Here is a 22,901-nt window from a genome sequence, read left to right as displayed (position 1 = left end):
ACAATTGTACCGTCAAAATGTAAACTAAAAGACGCTGAGCATAATAACAAAGATAGTCAGATTTCACAGCTGCTCTATTCCCAACTTCTACTGCGTGACTGACAGCCTGGAGTTTGAAACCCGCTTCGTAACCGTGTCTCTTACAGGTGCCAATTTGTGGTCCTTATATACACACAATACGGTAATATTACGTTCAAGCACAGTACGTATCACTCCGAGAGGCTCCAGACTACGGTAGCCGTAATGATCCGACAATCCATCAAGCGGTGCAGCTCCATAGCTTACCAAAATCGTACTAAAACATTTTTTTGACAGATTGCTGAGCGCCGTGTACAACATAAAATCGGTTCGCGGTCATCAAGCACAACCAGAATTCATACATAAGGCGCACTGTCGATTTATGAGAAAATGAAAGGATTTTAGGCCATGCTAGGCCATGGCGTTAGCGCGGTTAGCTCGCTAACACGTTGACGCCGTTCAGCCCCACGCACGGGGCGATCCGGGGTAACTTGTTAACGGAAACTTGCCGGTCCATCTTGTCATTGCCTGCAGGCAATGCTATGGGGGAGGGGAAGTTGTGTTCAGTGAAGGAGAGGCGAGGCCGAGTTACGTTGCGGAGAGACAAAAGTGGACGAAAGAGAGACAAACTTGCGGCTCCACAAGTATAATTATAACGTAACATATACTATATCGATATAAACAATATTGTCACATCTTATATCTCGTATGAAAAAAAAAATATATATATATATTTTTTTTTTTAAAACCTCGATATATCGCGCAGTCCTAGTTTTCAGTTTTAAGTGCTTCTCAAGTAGTTCTTGTTTTTTGTAAGCACCGGAGTGTGGGCACATGAGTGTGGCATGTTTGCACCTTGCACAGTGCATACACAGTAGAGGAATAGCATGAGCCCCGTGTTAGCAGGAGTAGCTTTACTGCTCCTCATCTGTATCAACACAAGCTACAGTCATGTACAGATTACCTGTGTACAGTCAGTGGCCCCTCGCTATAACGCGGTTCACCTTTCGTGGCCTGGCTGTTTCGTGCATTTCTTGGTGTGCAATTTTGCATGTTTTTTTGTTGTTGTTGTTTGTTTGTTTTTACAGCGCATTGTGTTCTGCATCCTGATCGGCTGCAGACAATTGTCAATCAATCTCGTGCTGTGTCTCCTGTACAGTACAGAATGCATTCATCTTGTCAAATTTACAGAAATGTTCGATCACTAGCAGTGTGGCTCTGCAGTGTTGTACTGTTTGTAAGTTTTCTCCCCAACAAACACAACAACAACAATGTCGACGAAACGTTGTGCACCATCAAAAGCAACCGCGGGTGCCTTTGGTTTCATTCTATAACACTGGACTTTTCTTCGAAGGTTTGAACTTCGAGAGTGTTCAAACAACAGAGAAACGTGTGAAAATATTCATGTCTGTCTGAGAAAAGTGTATAAAGTGGTGTAGTGAGGGGTTTTACTGCCTTAAAACATCTATAATTATTGTAAAAAATAAAGTTCGCTACTTCGCGGATTTCACCCATCGCGGGTTATTTTTAGAATGTAACTCCCGCGATAAACGAGGGACCACTGTAGTTACACGCATAAAACAGATCAATGCTTTTCCATCCCACTGTGTCAAATACCATAGTTTTGTCAGCTTGTCCCTTAGTTTCACATTTATGCACAAAGGCGTGCTTTGGGACAAGTGGCTTGATGCAAAAAACACAAAGTTCAGGGTGTTGGAGGGGTGGCAGGAACAGGTTTATCAGTCAGGAAACTGTGGTCAGGGTCTCCTTAGGATGTTTGTATGATCTACTTGGTTTCACTTTCACTTGCCGGTTAGGTTTAGGCACTAAAAACTGTGGGTTGGGGTGAGGGAAGAATTATTTTTCATTTAACAATGAAAATTGCTAGTTTCATTGTTGATGATGATGATAAAAAATTACTTTTTTATCTTATCTTACTTTTGAACTGATGCGTCACGCACCTCTGCCAAAGTAATACTTGTATGTAACCTGAAGAAACAAAGGCTATGGGCATGACCATTTACTTGGGCTCGCATGACTTCAAGCTATCAGGCATCCTGTGGGGTTGAAATGATTCTTAATAAAATGCTTGAAGCTATAAATAATATGGCAGGTTGGAATAGTTGTGCAGCTCGGTGGTTAGCATTGTTGCCGCATAGCAGGAAGGTCCTGAGTTCAATTCCACCATCAGGCTGGCGTCTTTCTGTGTGGAGTTTGCATGTTCTCCCTGTGTTTGCGTGGGTTCCCTCCGGGTACTCCGGCTTCCTCCCACCGTCCAAAGGCACACAGCTTGTGATTAACCCTTTAAGACCTACCATAGAACCAAGTCCGCCAGAGCTTATATTATATTTTTACATGCTGTAGTGCCATTTTTGGGAGCATTTCAAGTTGCTATACATCAATACAACCATTATAGCCCAAATGTTAATAATATGTATGCATTAAGTGCATAGTAATTACATAAATTGCAAAAAAGTGCAATAAACTACAAAAAAATTTAAATCTTTTTTGTTTTTTTTACATATATTTCTAGTTAGAGAAATTTAAGAGGCTTATCCCTCAAAACTGTAAATACAAAAAAGTTGCACAAAATAGTTTCCCACCACAGGAAATTTATTTTAAGTGTCTTCATAGTTTTATTTTTGAAATACACCAATTTTTATATACTGCAGGAAAAACGAAAATAAATATTATAGTGCAAATTTGCAAAAAAGCAACATATGCATCAAAATAAACTATTTCCAGCAGTGCAATATTAGTCCTAAGCATCCCAGAAATGACACAGAAAGTCATAAAGTCAAAGATAACTTTTAAAAACACCAGTATAGGCTCATGAGGCCCTGATGGTAAAAAACTACATTTCCGCAAAATGACGTCACTTCCGGTTTCGGGCAGGTAATGGCGGACATGCGAAAGTTTGCGCTGACGTCTATTCCAACGTAGGAAATGTTATGAACAGCTGATAGGATCGGCAAAGCGTGTTTCTGGAAAATTATGTTTTTGTTGCTGCAAGTGCGTTTTATGCAGTTTTTGCAAAGCTATATGTGGAAGGAAACCGTGACCTAGGACAAGCTGATGGCATAAGATGTAAGTACAACGCGTCCGGTTTCATATCCAAAAAAAAATTATTGAGCTAGCTTACGTGGTTGCAGTGCTACCGGGATTTTAAACTAGTTATGCAAAACAGAGCGAGCCCGCTCCGACCGGCTTTAAAGGGTTAATCCAAGTTGCACATAGGTGTGAATGCGCGAGTGAATGTGTGTCTGTCGCTGTGTGTTGGCCCTGCGACAGACTGGCGACCTGTCCATGGTGTACTGTGCCTCTCGCCCTGTGACAGCTGGGATAGGCTCCAGCACTCCCCGGTGACCCTGATAAGGATAAGTGGATGGATGGATGGATGGATGGATGGAATAGTTGTTTTCTACCCTTGGTCAATTATTTGATGTTGCAGCTGGTGATTTATGCTCATTTTAATTCTCAAAAACTGCAATCTCTCCTTGCAGCTTTGCAGTTACACAAAACAGACGTTTACTGTGTAGTGTTTTGTGCTTTCTTGGGTTTCCAAATGTAGTTCTTGCTACTACTACTACTGCTACTACTAGTAAGAAGCCATGGTGTTGTAATAGATGCAATGTGGAGTTTAGCATCGTCATCTGGATAGGAGCATGTTTTACTCCAAAACCTGATAGTGCCTTTCCAGGTGCACGAGCTGTCAATTACTTAAGCATCATCATAGATGATAACAATCCAGATGGTCCATCTTCTCTTTAGTCTGGAGGACACAGTGTCCAGCTTTTCCAAAAGCCATAGAACAGTTTTCTTTTTTGCCTCAGCTCATTTTAAATTATCTTTAGCCCAGAGAGGACAAAATCATTCCTGGATTATATTCACGTGTGGCTTCTTCTTTCCCTGATAGAGATTTAACCTGTATATGTTGGTGGCACTGACACAATTGAGTTCACAGATGGAAATTTCTGAAGGCATTCCTGAGTGCATGCAGGAATTTCTCTGACAGAAAATTATACTTGTTTTTAATATTCTTCAGATTTCTTCAAATTCTCTGAATCCGTTGATGATAGGGGTGGACGATAGAAACAATATATTTGGCCAACGATAGAGATTTTGTGTGAATGGGTGGATGACTGGATATGTAAAGCGCTTTGGGGTCCTTAGGGACTAGTAAAGCGCTATATAAATACAGGCCATATACCGCTCTATTGCGATAGCGCATGTTGATGATGTCATCAAGCTGCGCCTGCTTTGGTCGAAAGCGGCTACAACCATTATCATCTGCAAATTATTCCGGGCGACAGTCGTAGCAAAGAGATGAAGCACTTTTGAAATATGGGGAAAGCCAAAAACTGCGCTTCCTCCACTTCCGTAACATTGATTCATTAGTGTTGAATTCTCTCGCAGCTGCTCTATTCCCATGTTGTTGCAGTATATTAATAACTAACCTCGTATTGTGGATGAATAATCTCAGTTGTTCTCCTGACTGAAGTTTTGCCCGTGTATAGCATCCTGCTATGCAATTGCATTTGTCCCTGACCACCAGAATCCCTCACGTTAACTTTTATCAAGTGGAAAAAAGTTGGCGTTCATCCTCCAGCTTCACTGTGCTAATGTTATGCTAACATAGCTGTGTCGCTAGCAATCACGTAGCACAACATTGTATACCAGGTAGTCCAACTTCAGTAACCCTGCAAACGCCACTGCTGTTTTTTGTTTGGGTTTTTTGGCTCCTACACATGCAACATGTTCAAATTCCCCCTCTAAATTTTCAAGGTCAGGGCATCAAAAGGGCAAACTTGTATAAGAAGGTATTGGTGCACAGTGAGCAATATGACATTCTTTGTAATTCGTACTTAATGTGCAAACATTTGTGGCAGACAGTGATTAATTTAGTGTCGGGTAAATGACGAGGGTGTTACAGGAATTGTGGTAAATGCAAATGCAGCTCCCAGTGCTCTGATTGTCTACTTTTTTCTTTTTTTTAGTCATATGGTGATTTGCTCTTTGTGCTCTAACAATTTTCCTAAATTTAGATTAAAAAGACTTTCAAAACGCCAGTAAAGTTCTATGTTTGGATTGTTTCATTTGTGCTAAAATGTTATCTCAACTTTTCTTTAATCCATGAAATATATTTGTCGTGCTTTTGGAATAGAGCGCTCAGTTATTTTGATCTATCTAAAACCTGTTACAAAAGCTGCTCGGTTTATCCAGATATTGTTTTACATGTATCTAATGGTTTGAGATGAGGTGGCAGATAGTTTACTTATAATTCTTCCTTTTAAACTGGTTGCACGTCAGTGAAGCAATGCAGCAAGGCTCTAATATCACATAAACCTCACTGCAGCTATTGTGAAGTTATTTTTATGTTGTACCCTTTTGCCCAGTTTTCTTTAGAAGTTTCCTTTAACTGTTGTTTCTTGAACGACATTTCAGATGATGGAAATTGAATTCTGAAAGCACTTTATGTTTTTTGTTTTTTTTACTTTCCTGTGCGTAATAGGCACATCTTCATTTTCAGTTTCTCAGTCAGGTGACTGTTTCTATTGACTTTTCACTTGGTTTAACTAAAAGGTTTCTCAGACTTTTGCACACACTGGAACTACTGTCAGGGCTTTAGAGTGCGACCCAATTTCTCAATGGTGTGACAAAACAAATAAATCCTAGGCCGCACCGGCGCAATGGAAAAAGGTCTCCACAACTCTGAAATTCTCTGTGTAGCCAACAGCACACAACATTATGCCAATATCGAGGCCTTAACTGATCATGAAGGTGCTGCTTAGAGTAGCTGTTCGATTGACTTGTGTGTCACACGCGTGTCTCTGCACAGACGCGCAGGAAGGGGAAATGACATAGGGAATTCCCACAATAATCCAATAGCACACGGCGACACCTGCACATTCCGCCAATGTGCCAATGTTCAAAAAAATCCTAGATCGCACCGGTGCGACCAGCTGTTCATGTAAAAGAAACAAAAAAAAAAGTCTCTGCAATTCTGAAAGTCTCCATGTGGTCAACAATAGACACACATTATGCCCATATTGTGGTCTAAACCAATTAGAGATAGTCAAGGGCCCAAGGTAAGATGTTCAGATACTGAGATGTTCAGTTCAAAGCCTTTAAGGCACTTTTAATTTTGACTTTCTTTGTACATATATCGTAAGATATTTTACGTTTAAATTTCAGCTCAGTGAAGCACGTTAAGCACAAGAACTTTTTCAGTACCGTATTTTTTCAGACTATAGGGCACACTTAAAATCCTTTAAAATCCTCAAAAGTGCACCTTATGTATGAATTCTGGTTTTGCTTACTGACCGCGAACTGATTTTATGTTGTACGCGGTGCTTAAAAAAATCTGTCAAAATGTTTTAGCACGACTTTGGTAAGCTATGAAGCCACACTGCTTGATGGTCAGGAGCCTCGCAGAGTAATAATACATACTGTGCTTCAACATAGGGCTGCGCATGCGTGAAGCACAAGAAGATTCAGCCTGCCTCATTTCTGTCTGCCGTTTATTTACTTTCCGGTTCGTTGAAACGTCGCGGCAAAAGGTCGAGGAAAAGCACCAAGTTTTTTAAATGGACTAACAATGAGGTGGAGTTGTTGCTGCGAGTAACACGAAAGTACAACGTTACAAAAGCGAGTGAGAATTAAAGAATTTGAAGAAAAGCTATCTGGAGCATGTACAAACTGATATTAACCTTTAATAGGGCTGTCAAAATTGAGAGCAAACAAAACAACTGCTGTTTAATGCCCTCCGCTATCTTAGTTTAATTGGTCACATGACTGCATCACATGACTAAAATGCGTCATCGTTTTAGAAAGTCTGCGTTTTCTCTGTCCACACTGCCACGCAAACGCACTGTCTTCAAATGTATTTGTTTTCGAGAGCGTTTTCAAAACACCGTCTCAGTGTGGACGGGAGGCCAAAATGGAGAGAAAACAATGTGGTTTCAAACGAAAACGCTTTAGTGTGGACGTAGCCTAACAATCAGTGGAGGACTTGTGTTACTTGGGATTAAACAGTCATGTGAAAAAGAGTTTTCCCAGTTCTGCATACAGCCGTGTGTAAAAAGAAAAATACACCCTTACTAGTTCCACTAGTAGCAAATCAATCAATCAATCAAATGTGCTTGATGTGCTTGAGAGATTGAAGAACTCAGCATCTGTGACTCTACAGAACTCGGTGAACATGTTAAATATAAAAAATAATGACAGTATGATTAGAATAAGACTGGACGACAGGACAAAGCCTCTTCTCTCTTAAAAGAATGTGGCAGCACAGCAGACTTGGAGATGTTTGGCCAAATTGCACAGCAACATTTTTGCAATAACCAGACACGGCATATCGGCACAAACACCTCGTACCAACTGTCAGCACGGCGGTGGAGGGGTGACGATTCTGGCTTGTTTTGCAGCCACGCCTGGGGACCAACCATGTGAGTTCCTTTGTATACCAAAGTATTTCAGAGTCAAATTTGAGGCCATCTGTCCACCAGCTAAAGCTTAGATCATGCAACAGGACAGTGATCCCAAGCACAGCACAGCGTAACATAAGCAGAGACAACCAGAGCTGTAGAGTCTCACGTTTTGTCTGAACTCCTTCCTACAGTGGAGTCACTCTCACCACAAAATGTTTCTGTGAAGTGCTGCAAGGACTGCTTTTCACTCACTTGGCCGTCGACCTTGTGGTGATACTTAAATAGACTACCAAAAGAAAGATCTTCTGGATTTGCAGATATGTGGGTAGATGAAAAGTTTAGTGTTGTCACGTTAACTGGCAATCACGCATGCAGCGTGAGTAATACTGAAGCACTGTAACAAATAATTTTCTACACTGAGTGAATTAGTCAGTTAATGCATTTCTCTGGTTCTGTTTGATGATTATACTTCCTATGTTTTATGGATTTATGGTAAATATAATTTCCTTTCAGTGTCAAATTGGAAACTTTGGTTATCCGATGAGTCCTGATGGAAACTGTTGTGACTTAGTGCTTTTTAAATAACCTCTGTATTCATGAGTTTTAGGGTGTTTTTGATCATCTTAGCTGGAGGGCCATGCTATTTATAAGTTTGACACCTACAAAAAACCTCCCCCTCTTCCCCTTCAGAAGCAGAGTGTGGTCTGAGGTTTGGTTACTAAGTGATGGAGCAAAAACACGCAACACCAAAAATTTTACTGCTGCCGCCCTCGTGCTTTCTTAATCTGCCTAATGAACTCTGACTCAAATACGTTAGCAACAAGGGTCGCGCATTTTTAGACCTTTACCGCTTTCTTTTTTAAATTATGTCTAGAGTTCAAATTGCAGATTTTTTCGTTGTTTTGTTTTTTGTCAGTGCCACAGTATGAAATCACTGTGCCTTTTGGGCTTCTTGGTCTGTGGTTTGGTTACCGTCTCTATATACCCTGTGGGTAAAATTTTGGTTTGATTTAGAAGAAAAGGTAAAAAAAGAGCAGAAGTTTCATAGCTTTGTCGTCAGAGATGGTGACACATGTTGGTGACAGTTTGCACCTCGGTTTTCGTACAAGAGGTCAGACTGGAATCAGATTAATGTTGCGACTCTTAGTACTTAGAGCTGTAGCAAATATCGATGTAGGACATTACTTTGAAGATCAAATGCTTGAGTATCAAGTCAGAAAATGCTGCAGAGATTTAACGAAGAGATGAACAATAATGATAATATACAGTGTTTCACTGAAAACACATTTCAGTGAAACCAAGATGTCTAGAAGGGTTTGTGTGTAGGACTCTTTCACTATCGCAACCATGGCGTCTGTTGTCTTTGGGCTTTAAAGGAAGTGGTTTTTCATCTTGAAGCAGCAACTCTGCCAAAGGTGACATGCATGGTTTATTTTGAGGTTTCTATGACATACTCAGAGATTTATACTAAAAGTTTTAGTGTGTTTAAAAAAAAAAAACCAAAAAAACCCCTGACTTCTCAGATGTGTACTGCATACGTGTCACGCTAATGCTGGAAACAAATCTGTATGATGACTATCATTGCAGTGGCCATATATTTATCCTAGTCACAGTTTTGTCTTATTTCAGCAGAAGGCTAAATTCTCTTAAACTTGATAGAGGAACAAAAAATATTTTAGCACTTAATTTTCACACATCTTTCATAGACGTCTTTGCAGATTCAAAATAACCTTTACGTCATTACCACAATGTTGGAGATGCGCGTAAAGCCGACTGAAACGTCGCATGCAATCGGCATTTCATGTGCACTTTTTTTATGAGCTGTGATTTTTGCCCACTTGCCCAGGATGTGATGAAATGGGCGGATGATTAAAGGATGATCTCAGATTATCTGATGCTCAGTTCAGATCTGCCAGGAGACTGAACAAATTTAGTAGTGTACTTTTTAGAATGCAGAAAGCCCCTACACTGCACTATTTGAACTAAACAAAACCACAACACACTGGGACTTGAAGATACAATGGTAAGATGTTTCTGTGAGACGTTTGCTGTCCCTGGCCACAGCCTGACACCTGGCGATTCACACAGCTGAACACCAGGAAGTCTCTATTAACTGCCTGTCCTTGTCGTTGCAGTGTTTTGGAGCAGCAAAACCTCAAAAACAACAGGTTCTTGGAATAATCTCTCTTGTTTAGACCTCTCCATGTGAAAAAAAAAAAGGCCTATTGGGACCCGCCATATTGAACCCCACCTCACCACAGGAATCTAAAACCCTATCTGTATTTTGGGGTGTTGTTCAGGTGGTGAAGACTCGGTGTCACCGCTTTACCTCGACACCCCACCCCTTACCGAGCACGCGTCTTCCCTTTTTTTGCCTCAGTGCTGCTGCCTGTGTTTTGAACTTATCTCAGTGTGGAACTGGCAGGTTCAGGGGTGTGATTGAGGTTTGAAATAGAATATGTGTTTGTCTCCAGTGCCTGCAGATGTCTTCACTTAGGAAGGTAAACATCGCATGGGCTGTTTAACTGTTAGAGGCAACAACCAGCCTCATCCCCAGGGCCCCAGGAGGAAATCAAGCACAAATGACACTGTTTTGTGTTTCACCAGACATCTGTCACCTTGTTCGCCCGCCATACATGCAGGGTACCGCGCGATGCCGCTTTTTTTTGCAGCGGGGCTCTCAAAGCTGCCGTTATTTCTCCTGCCTGTGCAGGAGTTTTCAACCATAAACAAGAAGACATAAGTATAATTTCCACAGACCCTTTTTTATTTAAGTGTATGTATAATATGCCAGAAATCTAAAATATTTTGACCCTGTAGATGATTAACACAATCCTTTTTTTTCCAAAAGCTGTGGAACATGTTTGAAAGTTGTGTATTTTGTCTCAACAGAAAGAAGAAGGAAAGGTCCAAGGCCAGCTGAACCACACAGATTCGAGCCAGTACATCCGCGACCTCAAAGACCAGATAGCAGAGCTACAACATGAGGTGAGACTCCTAAAAACAAGCTACATGTTCACCTCAGTCACACTACCAGTTTTTCGTTGTTGGTGTAAATGCTTTGATCGAAATTTCACAACAATCCCTCAGATATGGTTTTACTTTGACTTGAACAGATTAGTTGAAGTGTTAACTACACCCAGAGACTTCCTGTGTGGTGCTGAAGTTGCGAACCTCTTAGAGATGTATTCACAAACATGACTTACAGAGGTTTATATGGCAGAACATTGAGGCACGATGCAAAGATGGATGCACATTCAAATGATTGATATCTAAGAATGAGTAAAATGTCACATATGACGTCAGAAGTGACACATTCCCCACAGTCTTAGTCACCTTTATTCATTATTATTGGTCCTGTCAAGCTTGTTGACCTATGTCATGTGTTTGAGAAAAGGTGTTTTAAAGAGTGCTGTCTCAGTCGTTTCCCTTCCCTGCCAGTTGTCTTTGAGTTTTAGATTGCCCGACAATGATTCTTATTATTTTAAGCATGCACAATGAGCAAAACTGAAACTGGTTTAAGTCCCGTCATGCACCTCTTGCACAGTTTCAATTAACATCATACAGCTTGAAATTTTATGTGCAGCATCTCAGATGTTGATTAGATCACCGTTTCCTTTCACATGACAGCAACAGGAAGGCAGTGTGCCAAGTTTAGAGAGACCCAGGTAAATGTAGGGTTGTTCGGGTTTTGGGTTGTTGTTATCGTTTTTATGTACTGTGCTCTAAACTGGCCTCTGAATGCATCTCTTTCTACATGACTGTCTGTTGCATGGCAGGCCAACCCAGGTGAGTGTTTTCAGATGTTCTGTGTAACACCCCCAGCTTTTCAAGCCTGACCATGTGTTGATCTTTACCCAACCCCTCTTTGAGTCTGGTTAATTCATGGTGTAGGAGACCATCCCAAGTGCTTCAAGGTAAAGCTAAAGAAAGCGGCCGTGCACGGCTGTAAACTGGAGGTGGGGACGTTAACTGAAAATACACTGTTCAAAATAAAATTTAAAATTAGTGCATATGTAGGCCCTTTTTGAACTTATAGCTGAAAGATAATCGGAGAAAATACAAACCCAATTCCAAAATAGTTGGGACTCTGCAAAGTGTGAATAAAAACAGAATGCAGTGATTTGCAAATCTCAACTGAGACATGAAAATTATTAGCTGATTTTGAATTGGATGTAAGAGAAAAGTTGGGACAGGAGAAACAAAAGAATATCTTGGAACTAATTAGGTTAATTAAGGTCAGTAACGTGAATTAGTATAAAAAGAGCATCTTAGAGTGGCAAGGTTTATAAACTGAGTCTACAAATTCAGCAACAGTTTCAAAATAGCGTATGCTTTTGATTGCTTTAACTATCTCATCATCTAAAGTACGTAATGTCAGAGAGTCTAGAGAAATCTCTGTGTGCAGAAAAGGCCAAGAACTGGATGCTGTGATCTTTGATCCTCGGACAGCACTTCATTAAAAACAATAAAACGATTATTTTTGCGATTAGTCGACTAATCAGATCATGCATCCATTGGACGTAAAGCGTACAGCTTATTGCACCAGCATGCATCTGCTCTTATAACTATCATTAGCTTACAGCTTTAAGTGTTTTAAGGTCTGTGCTAACTAAAAATAACGACAAGATGATAGTTTATTAAATTTTAATGACATTTGCAGATTGTTTCGGTGAAGTTTAATAAACTCAGCCGTCTGCTCCTTGCTATCTAAAATATAACAGGACACCGGAGTATATTCTCGAGCATCTCACACTTCTGATAATCAGCTGTCTGCTTGACGTTTATTCAGCTGTGTAAAAACTATAACTTTATCTCAGCCAAACCGATTTACTCAGGAACAAATAAAATACTAAAAAAATTTTTTAAATTATCTAAGTGATTTATATATCACGTTTAACCTGAGTAGTGAAAGATGGCGGTGGGTTTGAAAACGATTTGCCGGGAGTCCGGTGTTCTCACGGGCTCTAGTGAGCCTTGCCCCCGGCTAGCTATCGAGCTGGTGGGTAACAGACGTCTCCGAAAACGTCGGAGTGTTTTTGCAAATATGCGGTGTCTTGATAAACTGAGCAGATATTTGAGGTTTACACAGCTACATTCTCGGCTGAAAATATGTTAAACGTTTATTTTGTGACCCAGAAAGAATAATAAGAGTAATATTAAAACTAACCAGCTGCCGGCATTGTTGGAAACTGAGCAGGGCCGCGCTATGAATTCTGGGACACAGCTTCTTCTTCTCTTTTGGGGTTTAACGGCAGCTGGCATCCTTGTACATGCAGTGCTGCCATCTTCTGTTTCAGTCCGTTATTACACTCTTAAATCCTGCTACTTATTCCTGCGCTTTTTGGATCTTACAAAGCTTCAAACGACGCTTCGACTATTAAATTAGTCGTCGACGATTTTAATAGTCGATGTAATCGTGACTAGTCGACTAATCGTGGCAGCCCTATTTCTAACTAACCTGGATAGCATTAGCTTATAGCATTGCTCTCTATCATCTAAATATATTTCTGACTTTTAAAAAAAAGTGCAGCAATGCAAGTCTAAAAAATTAATGGATGAACGCCAGATTGGCTATAGCCATCTTTTATATACAGTCAATGCAAAAAGTTCCTTACCAGGTATTTTGTTTTCCGAGAGAAAACAAATCCTCCAGTCTCAGACACTTTTCCTTTGCCTTGAAGCTCTGGAAGCACCTTAAACTGTTAACGTGGTTTAAGGTGCTTCCTGCTACCATGCAGTCTTAAATGGAACATAATTATATGACTCTTTGTCCCAAATCCATACTACACATTGACTTTAAGTGTTGAGATTATAAAGCACATTCGTGCACACATTCAATAAACTCATCAAAGATTGAAGCAAAGACAGCATATAGGCTTTGTGAATTGGACGGTGACATTTCTAAATCTCTATATAATTTTATATTGAGACATGTGAATAAAAGCTTTTACTACAAATTTAAAAGGGACAACTTGTCTTCCTCCGTGTGAGTGCTGTAAAAATATTTATTTCATGTCTACTAATTATACAAACAGGACACTCACCAGTTGTATACTCTTGGTGTGTAGTATGGCTCTGATTTTATTGCATTGTTCCCTTTTGTTTTTATTTTTGGTTGAACTGGTGCCTGCATGTTGAATTTGTAGAGGACATCTCATCTTATTTGTTTCAGTGTTTCTGGTAAAATGTCACCAGCTCCCACTGACAGTTTGTTCATATCACGTGTGTCAAGTTTTTGTTATCTCACTGAGTTGCTAGCAGTCACAGGTTGTCCAGGAAGCCGTGCAAGAGTCATATTTCTCTGTCGTTATTCATTTTAAACATTAGCGTCACAGCTTGGCTGCTTTTTTTTTTTCTGTAGCAGCGCTACTTTGACACTAACAGAAAAAATGTGGATATAATTATGTTGTGAATTCAGCTGCATTAAAACATATCACTCTGTAGAATCAAAGGGAAAAATGATTCTGTAAACTTTCTGATAAGTCGCACTACTAAGTAAAACTGGCCACAGGAAACACATTTGTTGAAATTCAATCCGAAAACTGTCTTAAATTTCTCTTTATTAGTAAACAATGAACAGCGGACAGGACAGGAAGTGCTGAACTAGATATCCGCTCTCTATATTTCCTGCACCTGGCTAAAAGAAGGTTTGACCAAGACTTTCTTCCTCCCTCTTTCCTTCTGAGTACAATAACAGCAACCGAAAAAAATAAATAAATTAGTGAGCTGTCTATACAACTATACCCATTTTAATCATTCACACTTAAACCTGCTTCAGAGACACAAGACAGTGAAGCAAAAATAGAGCTGGTCCACGACGATATTGGAGCAGAGGATCTCAGGGAGGTGATCCAGGCCTTAGCACAGCACCTCGGGTCATATAGCATCTGTAACAAGCAGTTTGAGATTCCTTTAAGCCAGTTTTCTTCTGAGCGTGCTCACACATGTGACAATGTCAGGATATCCACCGTCTCTGACATCCTGTAGAGCCCCCTGGTCACAAACCAGGTGTGTAGAGTCTGGAGCTTTTGGCTTACTGGGATAACTTGCATGTTTGCTGACCTCATTTTTTTGAAACTTTGGCTATATTTAATGTGTGCATCCACCACTGTAACAGTGTATTTATGACAGAAAATAAAGAAAAGCGTAATATGTTAGCTGTAATTTTTTCAAGAGGTTTGGTGTTCATGCAGCTGCCTTCAGGCACAGAAGTCTGATCTGTGGGAGATTGTGTGGCTCCTGACTCTCACTGTTTGCTTTCACAGATTCGCTGCTTAAAAGGACAGAGGGGGCGCTTGGCCAATCAGCCCACTTTTGATGGGATCCATATTGTCAACCACTACAGGGCGGATGATGAGTCTTACCAGTCTTCGGACGACGATGGGGTCAAGGTCTCCCCCCTGCAGGTCCCCCAGCAGAGGAGCCGTATCAAACTACACCCCAAACTCGAGGACACCGACAGCGATGAGGAGGAGGAGGACGGAGAGGCCCTGCGGATCTCTGTTCCTCAGAGCAGCAGCCACAAGACCACCTCCGTGTGAGCGGCGCCCGCCGGCTGCTGAAGTGGAGACGGAGGCTGTCAGCACTAACTGTGGAAGAGAGGGTCATCCAGCAAACCATTTCAGAGGAGACTCCTGAACTTGAAGAATGAAATGCATCATCATCATTTGATATCCTGAGAATCACACGTGGATTTAGTTTTCTTTACCTTCCTTTTGCAGTTTTTTTCTTGTTGTTGTTTTGGGGGGGTTTTGTGAGTAAAGCCAGAAGCTCAGCCTGAACCTCAGTAGAGGCTCAAATCACGTGGAGCGTCTCAGACTCTACTGGGCCACAGAGACCTGACAAAGAGGAGGAGAAGGGAGATCTCAGTCTATCACTCCTGACCGCTTCTTCTAGGTACAACACAGAAAAAGAGACTGTGCAATAAAAACGTTTTACTCTATATTACACACTTCATGTTTTTATATTTTAAAGCTTTTTATAAATGAACATCAGAAATGCATTGATGCCGTTACTACTAAGTCTCCATCATGCAGAGGCAGATTTGTATGAGTGCTGTGCGTGCGCATGTATAAATATCTATATTTCTAATGTCTTGAAGAGCTTCATCACAGCCTGGTATCAAACTCGCTTGTATCAGCCAGCGACGACTTGATGACTTTCTTTGGCCTTAGCACGTGCCACATGCCTTTCAAGGTCAAAGTGACATTGCGTACAAGTAGATATGTAAATGTGTATCATGTTGTTTGTTTCCCCCCACTTCCTTTTGAACTTGAAAATGCATATCTGGTGTTTAGAATATGCTGTACATTTGAGAGTAAAGGGACATATAATGTAGTTTAACACAAATAACAAATCCTGCTTTTGAGACGAGGGAGGTGAATTCCTGGTAGAATAACTAGTCACCCCTCTTTAGATGCTTTTGAACTCTCCGTTCTTAAAGCAGTCAGCATGTTAATAAGTGCAGATGGGGACAGGTTTATTTCTTAGCTACTGTTGCTGTTTTACAAAGTTCTCTGAAAGTATCACGATCTCACTTTCACGATGAGGTAAAAGGCGAATCACTTCAGTGCATAATGCATCTACCGATGACTCAAAGCTGAATGATGCCTCTCATATGTTCTGAGTGTCACTAATTTGCACGGAATTGATGACAGTCTGAGAGAACTTTGGTCAGGAGATGAAGCCGAGATAAAGCAACACTCAATAACACAACATGGAAACTAATCGGGACCGGCAAAGTGTTACCAAAGCGAGGCCTATGTTCTGGATCTACAAGCCACTCCATTTCATGACCTGGATGTGTAAAAGTGAATTTCTCTGAATGTCTGAACACTAACTTCTGTATGAATCGAGGCAGCCGCAGTCTCCAGGAACCAGCAAAGATTCTGACTTTGAGCAGGTGATGATGATGTTAATGTCTCTTTGCTGATGGAATAGAAGAGGAACACCTAATGGCACTTTTTTTGAGTCTGCAGTGCAGTATGGACACACTATGATGGATGCAGTCAAGCACACTCTGCAAACTAAATGAGATTGTTTTATATATATATATATATGTATGTGCATGTGTGTGTGTGTGTGTGAGAGAGAGAGAGAGAGAGAGGGGGAGTGAGCGAGTGAGCGAGTGAGCGAAAGGGATGAATTCACAATAAAATTGTTTGATAAACTCCTGGCCTGGTCTGTCTTGTAATGGTGGCTGCAAACCTCTAACCAGAGTCTCCTCGTGCAGGCTGAACAGCACATGTGGGATGTTTAGTCTCAGCGCTGCCTTCCTCTGAAGATTCTTAGCTTAGATTGACTGTTTCAGGAAGTGATTTTTCTCGCGGTTTTCAAAGTTGAGCCTCAACTACTAATCATTTCATGCAGAAAACCACATTTTAAAAAGAGCATCTCTCTTCGGGCACTGAAACATTTACCAGGTTTGTGTTTGGTTTTTTGGCTTTTTCCCCCACAAAATGCTGATGATGAGTTTGTGTTGGACAGTGAGGCCAGTCTGTTAGTGATGTAAGCTCAGATTTTTAGAACTTGCGTTGACTAGTAAGGTTGGCGATTTTTTTTTTTTTTTAACGTGGCGCAGTGGAAGGTCGCTTATTTCTATAGCGGGTGCCAGATGTTACAGCCACATCAATTCTATTTTAATCATTTCAATTTTAATCTCAAAATTCGGCTTTATTATTAATAATACCCGAGTTTAGCACAACCTAAACAGCAGTACTCCTGCGCAGACACGGGTGTGTGAATACAGCTGATTTTATGTATTTTGTTGATTTCTTTTTCTTTGATTGACCTTTGCAAATATTCGAGCAGATTTAAACGTGCGTCCTGAAATGTTTACTATAAGGAGAGCGCGATACAGTGGCGCAGTGTGGGAGGCGTGAATCATTTGGTGAGTTCACATGTAGAGGCGTTTTAAAAGCTGAATTTCAACGGAGAGAAGAAAATATTTAAATACTGCAGAAATAATGACGCAGTTAATTAATTGTGCGGTTATAAACAACCGCATATCAAATCAAATCTAGTTTCAAACCGCGAAGTTCTAACAACCTGCGGCATCAAATCCCTAAATGTATTTATATTATTAATATCATTAATATTATTATTATTATTATGTGCGTGTATTTAATTTTGATGGCATGATGCTACAGTTAAGAAACCGTCTGCCTATCGGGCAGCAGGCCCTGCTGCAGCTGCTTTTATCGGTTCGAGCTTCATATCTTCTCCAAAAAACTGTATCCGGATGCCGTGATGCGTCTAATCGAGCTGGGACATGTGGTCCTTTAATTTCCTGTCCTTTATTTACTGATAACGGTTTGCATGTAGCCGACATTATAAATGCATTCACTGACATGTTGGTGCCAAAGCCGTGTAAACGGTCGGAAACCTTTTTGGGCGTCCAGTTGTCTGATTTGGAGGAAACTTCACACCTTTACAGGCGTGGAGGATTTGACCGGAGCGGATTTACTAACGGTTACCTGGTGATATATTAAAATAATAAGTAAAGAAACGCAATGAAATGAAAAGTCATCCAAAATGCGCATGTGTGAATTTCGGCTCCGTGGCAATTCAACCGTCTCAAGCCACGAACAATAAAACTTTAAAGCGCAAACATGGCCTGATAGCCACCTGTATTTACTGCAAACGAATGCAGGTTTTTGATCACACTTTCACTTCAATGCCGTCTCAAAACTGTTTTATTACACCTGCAGTGGATGAAAGGCACCAGGACGCACGACTCCGTCTTATTGATCAGCGCGTAATGACGCTCTAATCTTCGACCTGTGCGAACAGAAAACAAACTGTCTCCGTTATTTGCTTCTTCCTCTCGGGGTAATGTGAAACGGTCACCGCAGGCGTTAGGACGGAGAGTGTCTGTCACATAATAACAGTTTATGGGCTCAAGTGACCACCAGACCGGGACAACACTTTGTCCTGTGTGGAGCCGGCAGTGAGTTTTGATCAGAGAGACACTGCGGTGCGTTTTTATGTGAGGATTTATTCTCAATGAATTATTTTTCCTCTAGCGTTTTATTGGCTGAACTCAACCGGAGACACTCTTGGCAAACCCGAAGCGTTTGGTCAAATTTTAATTGCAGCCTATAAGAATAATAAGACTACCCCGCCGGTTCAAAGTTTCTCCCACCCCTTTATTTTACCACGACGTGCTACTTCAAGCTCCCCAGCAAGGCACCCTGGGGTGTGTCTCCCCGTTTCCTCTCCCCCTGCCCCCTTTAAAGATTGAGAAAGGCGCCGATAAAGCCTGTATCACCTCTCCCGACTGCCACGGGCTCCATGGGAGACACGAGCTGCAGTCTGCGAGAACTTCGGCAGCCCCAAGCTGTGGAAAAGTTAAACACTGCAAAAAGTGTCTCATAGACTTATCGTCCCAAGTTGTACTTTTAAACAATAAATAAACTTTTCTCTTCTTCATTCCACCTGCGTTTCTTGTAAGAAAGGAAACCACTGTCGGGTTCTGAAATGAGTCCGTTTGCTCTAAAGATGCAAGACGACGTCGCCCCCGCTGCAGACAGTTTTCCTACAGCCTGCTCTGACTAAAACTCTGCAGGCGGATATTTTTTACAGCGCACTGAGCTGTGGCGAGCAGCCTCGACACCTGTCCGACGACACCTGGCAGGCGTGACCGACAGTCCGCGCATGCTCCCTTGTCAGGTTGAAACCTCTTAAAGCACTTGGGAGCAACATCACCACACCAGTAGATGTCAAATCTTGGAGCGAGCGGCCTCGGGCGCAGGAGGACTGCTCTCTACAGCTGGATTATTGTCACTGATTTGTTCTGTTCCGCTTCAGAGATGCCCCGCTCCTTCTTGGTGAAGAGTAAGAAGGCGCACAGTTATCACCAACCCCGAAGTTTTGAGGATGACTACAACAAGCTGGACACGATACTAGCGCACATATGCTCGGGTATGCAAAAGGAGGCTTTTCTTCAATATTCCCCTCTTTGTCAGATGACACTTTCAATGCTGTATTTGATATCGATATAATCTGACGGGATGAGGGGTATTTTTCAAAAGTAAAATACATTTTTGATCGCAACACTTGCCAATAATTTGTAAGATGAATAATGCTTTAAAAGAAAAGCACTTTACAGTTAAGAGTCATTGTAGTGTTTTGTATTCAATTCTGAAACTGTTCTTTTGGTTAAATGCATGTATTTAAATATCTCGGGTTATTCACAGTTTTATTACATATTACAACATTATTTTTATTGTTATACCATATCATGTATTAACACTATTACCACAAGAAAAATTGACGTTATCTCTGACTAATTTTGTCCACCAAAAATCCAGTTTTGTTTTGACAAATTACCGAACTGGCGACCATCCACGTCATTTATCAGCCCTTTAAAAACAACATAAGAATGGCTTTAATTGAGTCACCGGTCATTACGATGCTGACTGTCATTTGTTTTGTGCTTCTCAGAGGGAGATAAACTCCCAGAAGAAGACACGGATATGTCGGTGGACAGGTACAACCTGTCTCCGGACTCCCACCTGGGCGACGCAGCAGATTTCTCCCCCAAGTCTCCGCTGAGCTGTGCCGACAGCCTGTGCCCTCGCTCCCCGGACTATGAGGACTTCTGGAGGCCTCCATCTCCCTCCGCCTCGCCAGGTAGACAAAGACACACACATACATACACACATACTGATGATCCTGCAATAGATTACATTTCATGTACACATGAAAGACCCAGAGCGGAAACTGTAAAGCGTCCAGGACGCACAGATCCAATGCAGACTTTGATTTGTATTTTTTCCACCATGGTTTAGAAAACATACAATACAATGTTCGTTTCGGCAAACTAAATAAGCAAAACAGGCCTTTGTGATAGTTTACATATTTTGCTGTTTTAATCATTTTCTGAGATTGTTTTAAATTGAAGTTATTCTTCACACAAATACGTTTTCAGTTTTTATAATAAATCAGAGCAGATATCATCTAATCTAATTTCATTTTAATCGGACTCAACCACAAATCATCACTTGGGGAATCTGAAATAAGTTTTCCCCTCAATGATTCCTCTGAGGCCCCGTAGATCCCTGGAAGTGCTCCTCTTCGGTCACTTCACTGCTTTCATTAAATTTTTATCTGTTCCCCTCTCCAGCTGATTCGGAGAAATCTCTTTCTCCCCTGGTGGACGAGACTCAGCCCTTCACCGTTCCATTCCGGCCGTACGCCTGGAGCAGCAGCTATCCCAGGCCGGAGCTGAGGCCGCTGGTGCAGCCAAGCCTCCATACGGGAATGGAGGTAGAAAGAGGCCCGGCTGCGATGGGCTTCTACGGAGACAGAAGCACCCATCCTGCCCTGTATGCAGACCGAGCTCTGGGAGAGGAGACCTATGGTAACTACAGGAGGCACGCTGCTGCTCTGCTGTTTCCTGAGGCAGGCATGCACGGAAAAACCCACGACGTGAACGCGCAGTCTGATCTGCTGTGCTCTAGCCTCATCCTCAATGGGGCTTACAAGTGCGTCAAGTGCAGTAAGGTGAGGACAGAGAGCAACGAAGAGAGGTGTGATTTCATATAGTCCAGTCTAATATAGTGTCTTCTATAAAATGCATGCATGTTTGTAAGAAAACACCAATAATTTAAAAACTTGGGATAATTTGATTTCCGCTCAACTTGGCCCCAAGCAAAGACTCACTGCAGCTGCTGTCTTTTGGCTGACCTCTGACCTCTCTATAGGTGGAACAAAACACAAACAATTGACTCTCCAGTTACACAGAATCGAATTTGGTTGTTTTTTTTTTTCTTTGATGGTTTATTGCAAATTTTAAAAAGTTCTTATCGTCAATTCATTGTTGTTCTCAGGTGTTTTCCACTCCCCACGGTTTAGAAGTGCACGTCCGCAGATCACACAGCGGCACCCGGCCATTTGCGTGCGAAATCTGCGGCAAAACTTTCGGACACGCAGTGAGCCTGGAACAACACAAGGCCGTGCACTCTCAGGTATCTTCACACCTCAAACCACAAGATGCAGTTTGCACCCTTTTCTTTTTTTGGATTCACATCTTACTTTCAACCCGCCTTCCTGTCAAGCGTGGATGCGCTGACTCGAAAATTTGACTAAAACAGGCCTCTGCTCACGTTTCAGGAAAGAAGTTTCGACTGCAAAATATGCGGTAAAAGTTTCAAGCGGTCGTCAACTCTGTCGACTCACCTGCTTATCCACTCCGACACGCGGCCGTACCCATGCCAGTACTGCGGCAAAAGGTTCCATCAGAAGTCGGACATGAAGAAACACACCTTCATCCACACAGGTGAGCGAAGAAAGGGACGAAACTACATTTGTTGTTTTGATTGTTCTGTAACCGAGGTAAAAGATCTGTGCGCAAAATCCAATTTTTAAGCAGCAAAATGTATACCTCTCGTTTATTTTTATTATATATATATTTTTAAACCCTAAATCAAATGTATTTTTATTTTTTTTCTCTTTCAGGTGAAAAGCCACACAAATGCCAGGTGTGCGGGAAGGCGTTCAGCCAGAGCTCCAACCTCATTACGCACAGCAGGAAACACACCGGATACAAACCTTTCGGCTGCGACCTCTGCGGCAAAGGTTTCCAGAGAAAGGTGGATTTGAGGAGACACAAGGAGACGCAGCACGGGCTGAAATGAACTGACGCGGCACCATGGAGTCAATCTAATCTGACTTCAGAGCAATCATTTGCTCATTCCTAGGAAGTCGTTTTTAGACATCCGGCATTTTCGACTTTTCCTCCTTCTGCCATCCACCTTGAGGACATTTTTCGGATCAAGATCGACTCTGACTCTCATTTAGCTTGTTAAACGTGCATTGAACCTATATTTAACAACGACAGATGGTGTTTTTTTATTTATTTTATAAGGGAAAAAAACGTTTAACGGGCGACTTTTTGCAGTGCGAAGACGAGCAACACTAACGAGACCAGCCTGCTGCAGGATGTTACATGCTCACAAAACCAGAGATAAGCTGTGGACTTTAAAATACATGACATGTAAGCGCGATAATAATAATAATAACAATAATAATAAAATTGTCTGTGTCTTAAGCCCAAAATATTAGCAGTCACACTTCAATAACAGGATTGGCAGAGCCATAAAGAAACAGATGCAAATCTGCGCTTCTCCAAAAGAACAGACGTAGGATTTTGTTGTCAGCTACAGCGATGCTGGCAAAACAGTTCTTCCACTGTCTGATTTAATAATCGCTTCCATTACCAAGCTGGTATCTTTGGTCTATTTTGCACATTTTCTTGTCAAATTTAAACTTCTATCGTTTACAAATAAATATTACTTCTCTTCAAATATGTATTCCAGTTTCTTGTTGATGTTTTAAAATGATTATTATTATTATCAAAATTTCAATGCAGTTAAAAATATGGATGAGTTAAGTTTTTCCAAACGAAAACAGAGACGGAACGGAAAAAGCGTGCATAAAAATAAAACA

The 22,901-nt window shown here is 41.4% G+C and overlaps 3 protein-coding genes across 10 annotated transcripts in view; 2 read left to right on the top strand and 1 right to left on the bottom strand.

Moving 5' to 3' along the window:
• evi5b (ecotropic viral integration site 5b) overlaps nucleotides 1–16,621 on the top strand; it is a 43,763-nt gene extending 27,142 nt beyond the window's left edge. For all 5 annotated transcript variants that reach the window (XM_085264281.1, XM_085264279.1, XM_085264277.1 and 2 more), the window contains 2 exons: nucleotides 10,341–10,436; nucleotides 14,717–16,621. In XM_085264281.1, coding sequence (XP_085120407.1) covers nucleotides 10,341–10,436; nucleotides 14,717–14,992 — 372 coding nt within the window. In that variant the 3' untranslated portion in view covers nucleotides 14,993–16,621. The remainder of the gene's footprint in view (nucleotides 1–10,340; nucleotides 10,437–14,716) is intronic.
• The window catches only part of lg23h1orf146 (linkage group 23 C1orf146 homolog), a 36,131-nt gene continuing 27,223 nt past the window's right edge, over nucleotides 13,994–22,901 (bottom strand). For both annotated transcript variants that reach the window (XR_014890667.1, XR_014890668.1), the window contains exons 6-8: nucleotides 15,160–15,289; nucleotides 14,816–15,040; nucleotides 13,994–14,338 (exon numbers count right to left, since the gene is read on the bottom strand). The gene's annotated coding sequence lies outside the window, so the exon portion shown is untranslated. The remainder of the gene's footprint in view (nucleotides 14,339–14,815; nucleotides 15,041–15,159; nucleotides 15,290–22,901) is intronic.
• Nucleotides 16,734–22,750, top strand: gfi1ab (growth factor independent 1A transcription repressor b). Of its 3 annotated transcripts, none has more exons than XM_085264288.1 (7): nucleotides 16,734–16,873; nucleotides 19,260–19,373; nucleotides 19,896–20,084; nucleotides 20,578–20,957; nucleotides 21,284–21,421; nucleotides 21,567–21,732; nucleotides 21,912–22,713. In XM_085264288.1, the coding sequence occupies exons 2-7, from the start codon at nucleotides 19,262–19,264 to the stop codon at nucleotides 22,088–22,090; spliced, it is 1,164 nt and encodes a 387-aa protein (XP_085120414.1). In that variant the 5' UTR covers nucleotides 16,734–16,873; nucleotides 19,260–19,261; the 3' UTR covers nucleotides 22,091–22,713. The 3 variants fall into 3 exon arrangements, with proteins under 3 accessions (XP_085120414.1, XP_085120413.1, XP_085120412.1); XM_085264287.1 differs by having other exon boundaries at nucleotides 16,825–16,873; nucleotides 19,035–19,373; nucleotides 21,912–22,750; XM_085264286.1 differs by lacking the exon at nucleotides 16,734–16,873 and having other exon boundaries at nucleotides 17,364–19,373; nucleotides 21,912–22,750.

This window comes from Mchenga conophoros, linkage group LG23, assembly GCF_057382185.1.
Source record: "Mchenga conophoros isolate Kocher_MC1m ecotype Shallow Benthic linkage group LG23, M_conophoros_male_GT1.1, whole genome shotgun sequence".
NCBI lineage: Eukaryota > Metazoa > Chordata > Actinopteri > Cichliformes > Cichlidae > Mchenga > Mchenga conophoros.
Note: the sequence above shows the minus strand (reverse complement) of the source record. Positions and strands in the feature narration are given on the sequence as shown.

Excerpts from the sequence above, each read along its gene's own strand:
- gfi1ab (XM_085264287.1), top strand. The coding sequence starts at position 19,169 with ATGTCAAATCTTGGAGCGAGCGGCCTCGGGCGCAGGAGGACTGCTCTC. Across the intron at positions 20,958-21,283 it reads AGTGCGTCAAGTGCAGTAAG|GTGTTTTCCACTCCCCACGG; the intron begins GTGAGGACAGAG and ends TGTTGTTCTCAG. Across the intron at positions 21,422-21,566 it reads ACAAGGCCGTGCACTCTCAG|GAAAGAAGTTTCGACTGCAA; the intron begins GTATCTTCACAC and ends CTCACGTTTCAG.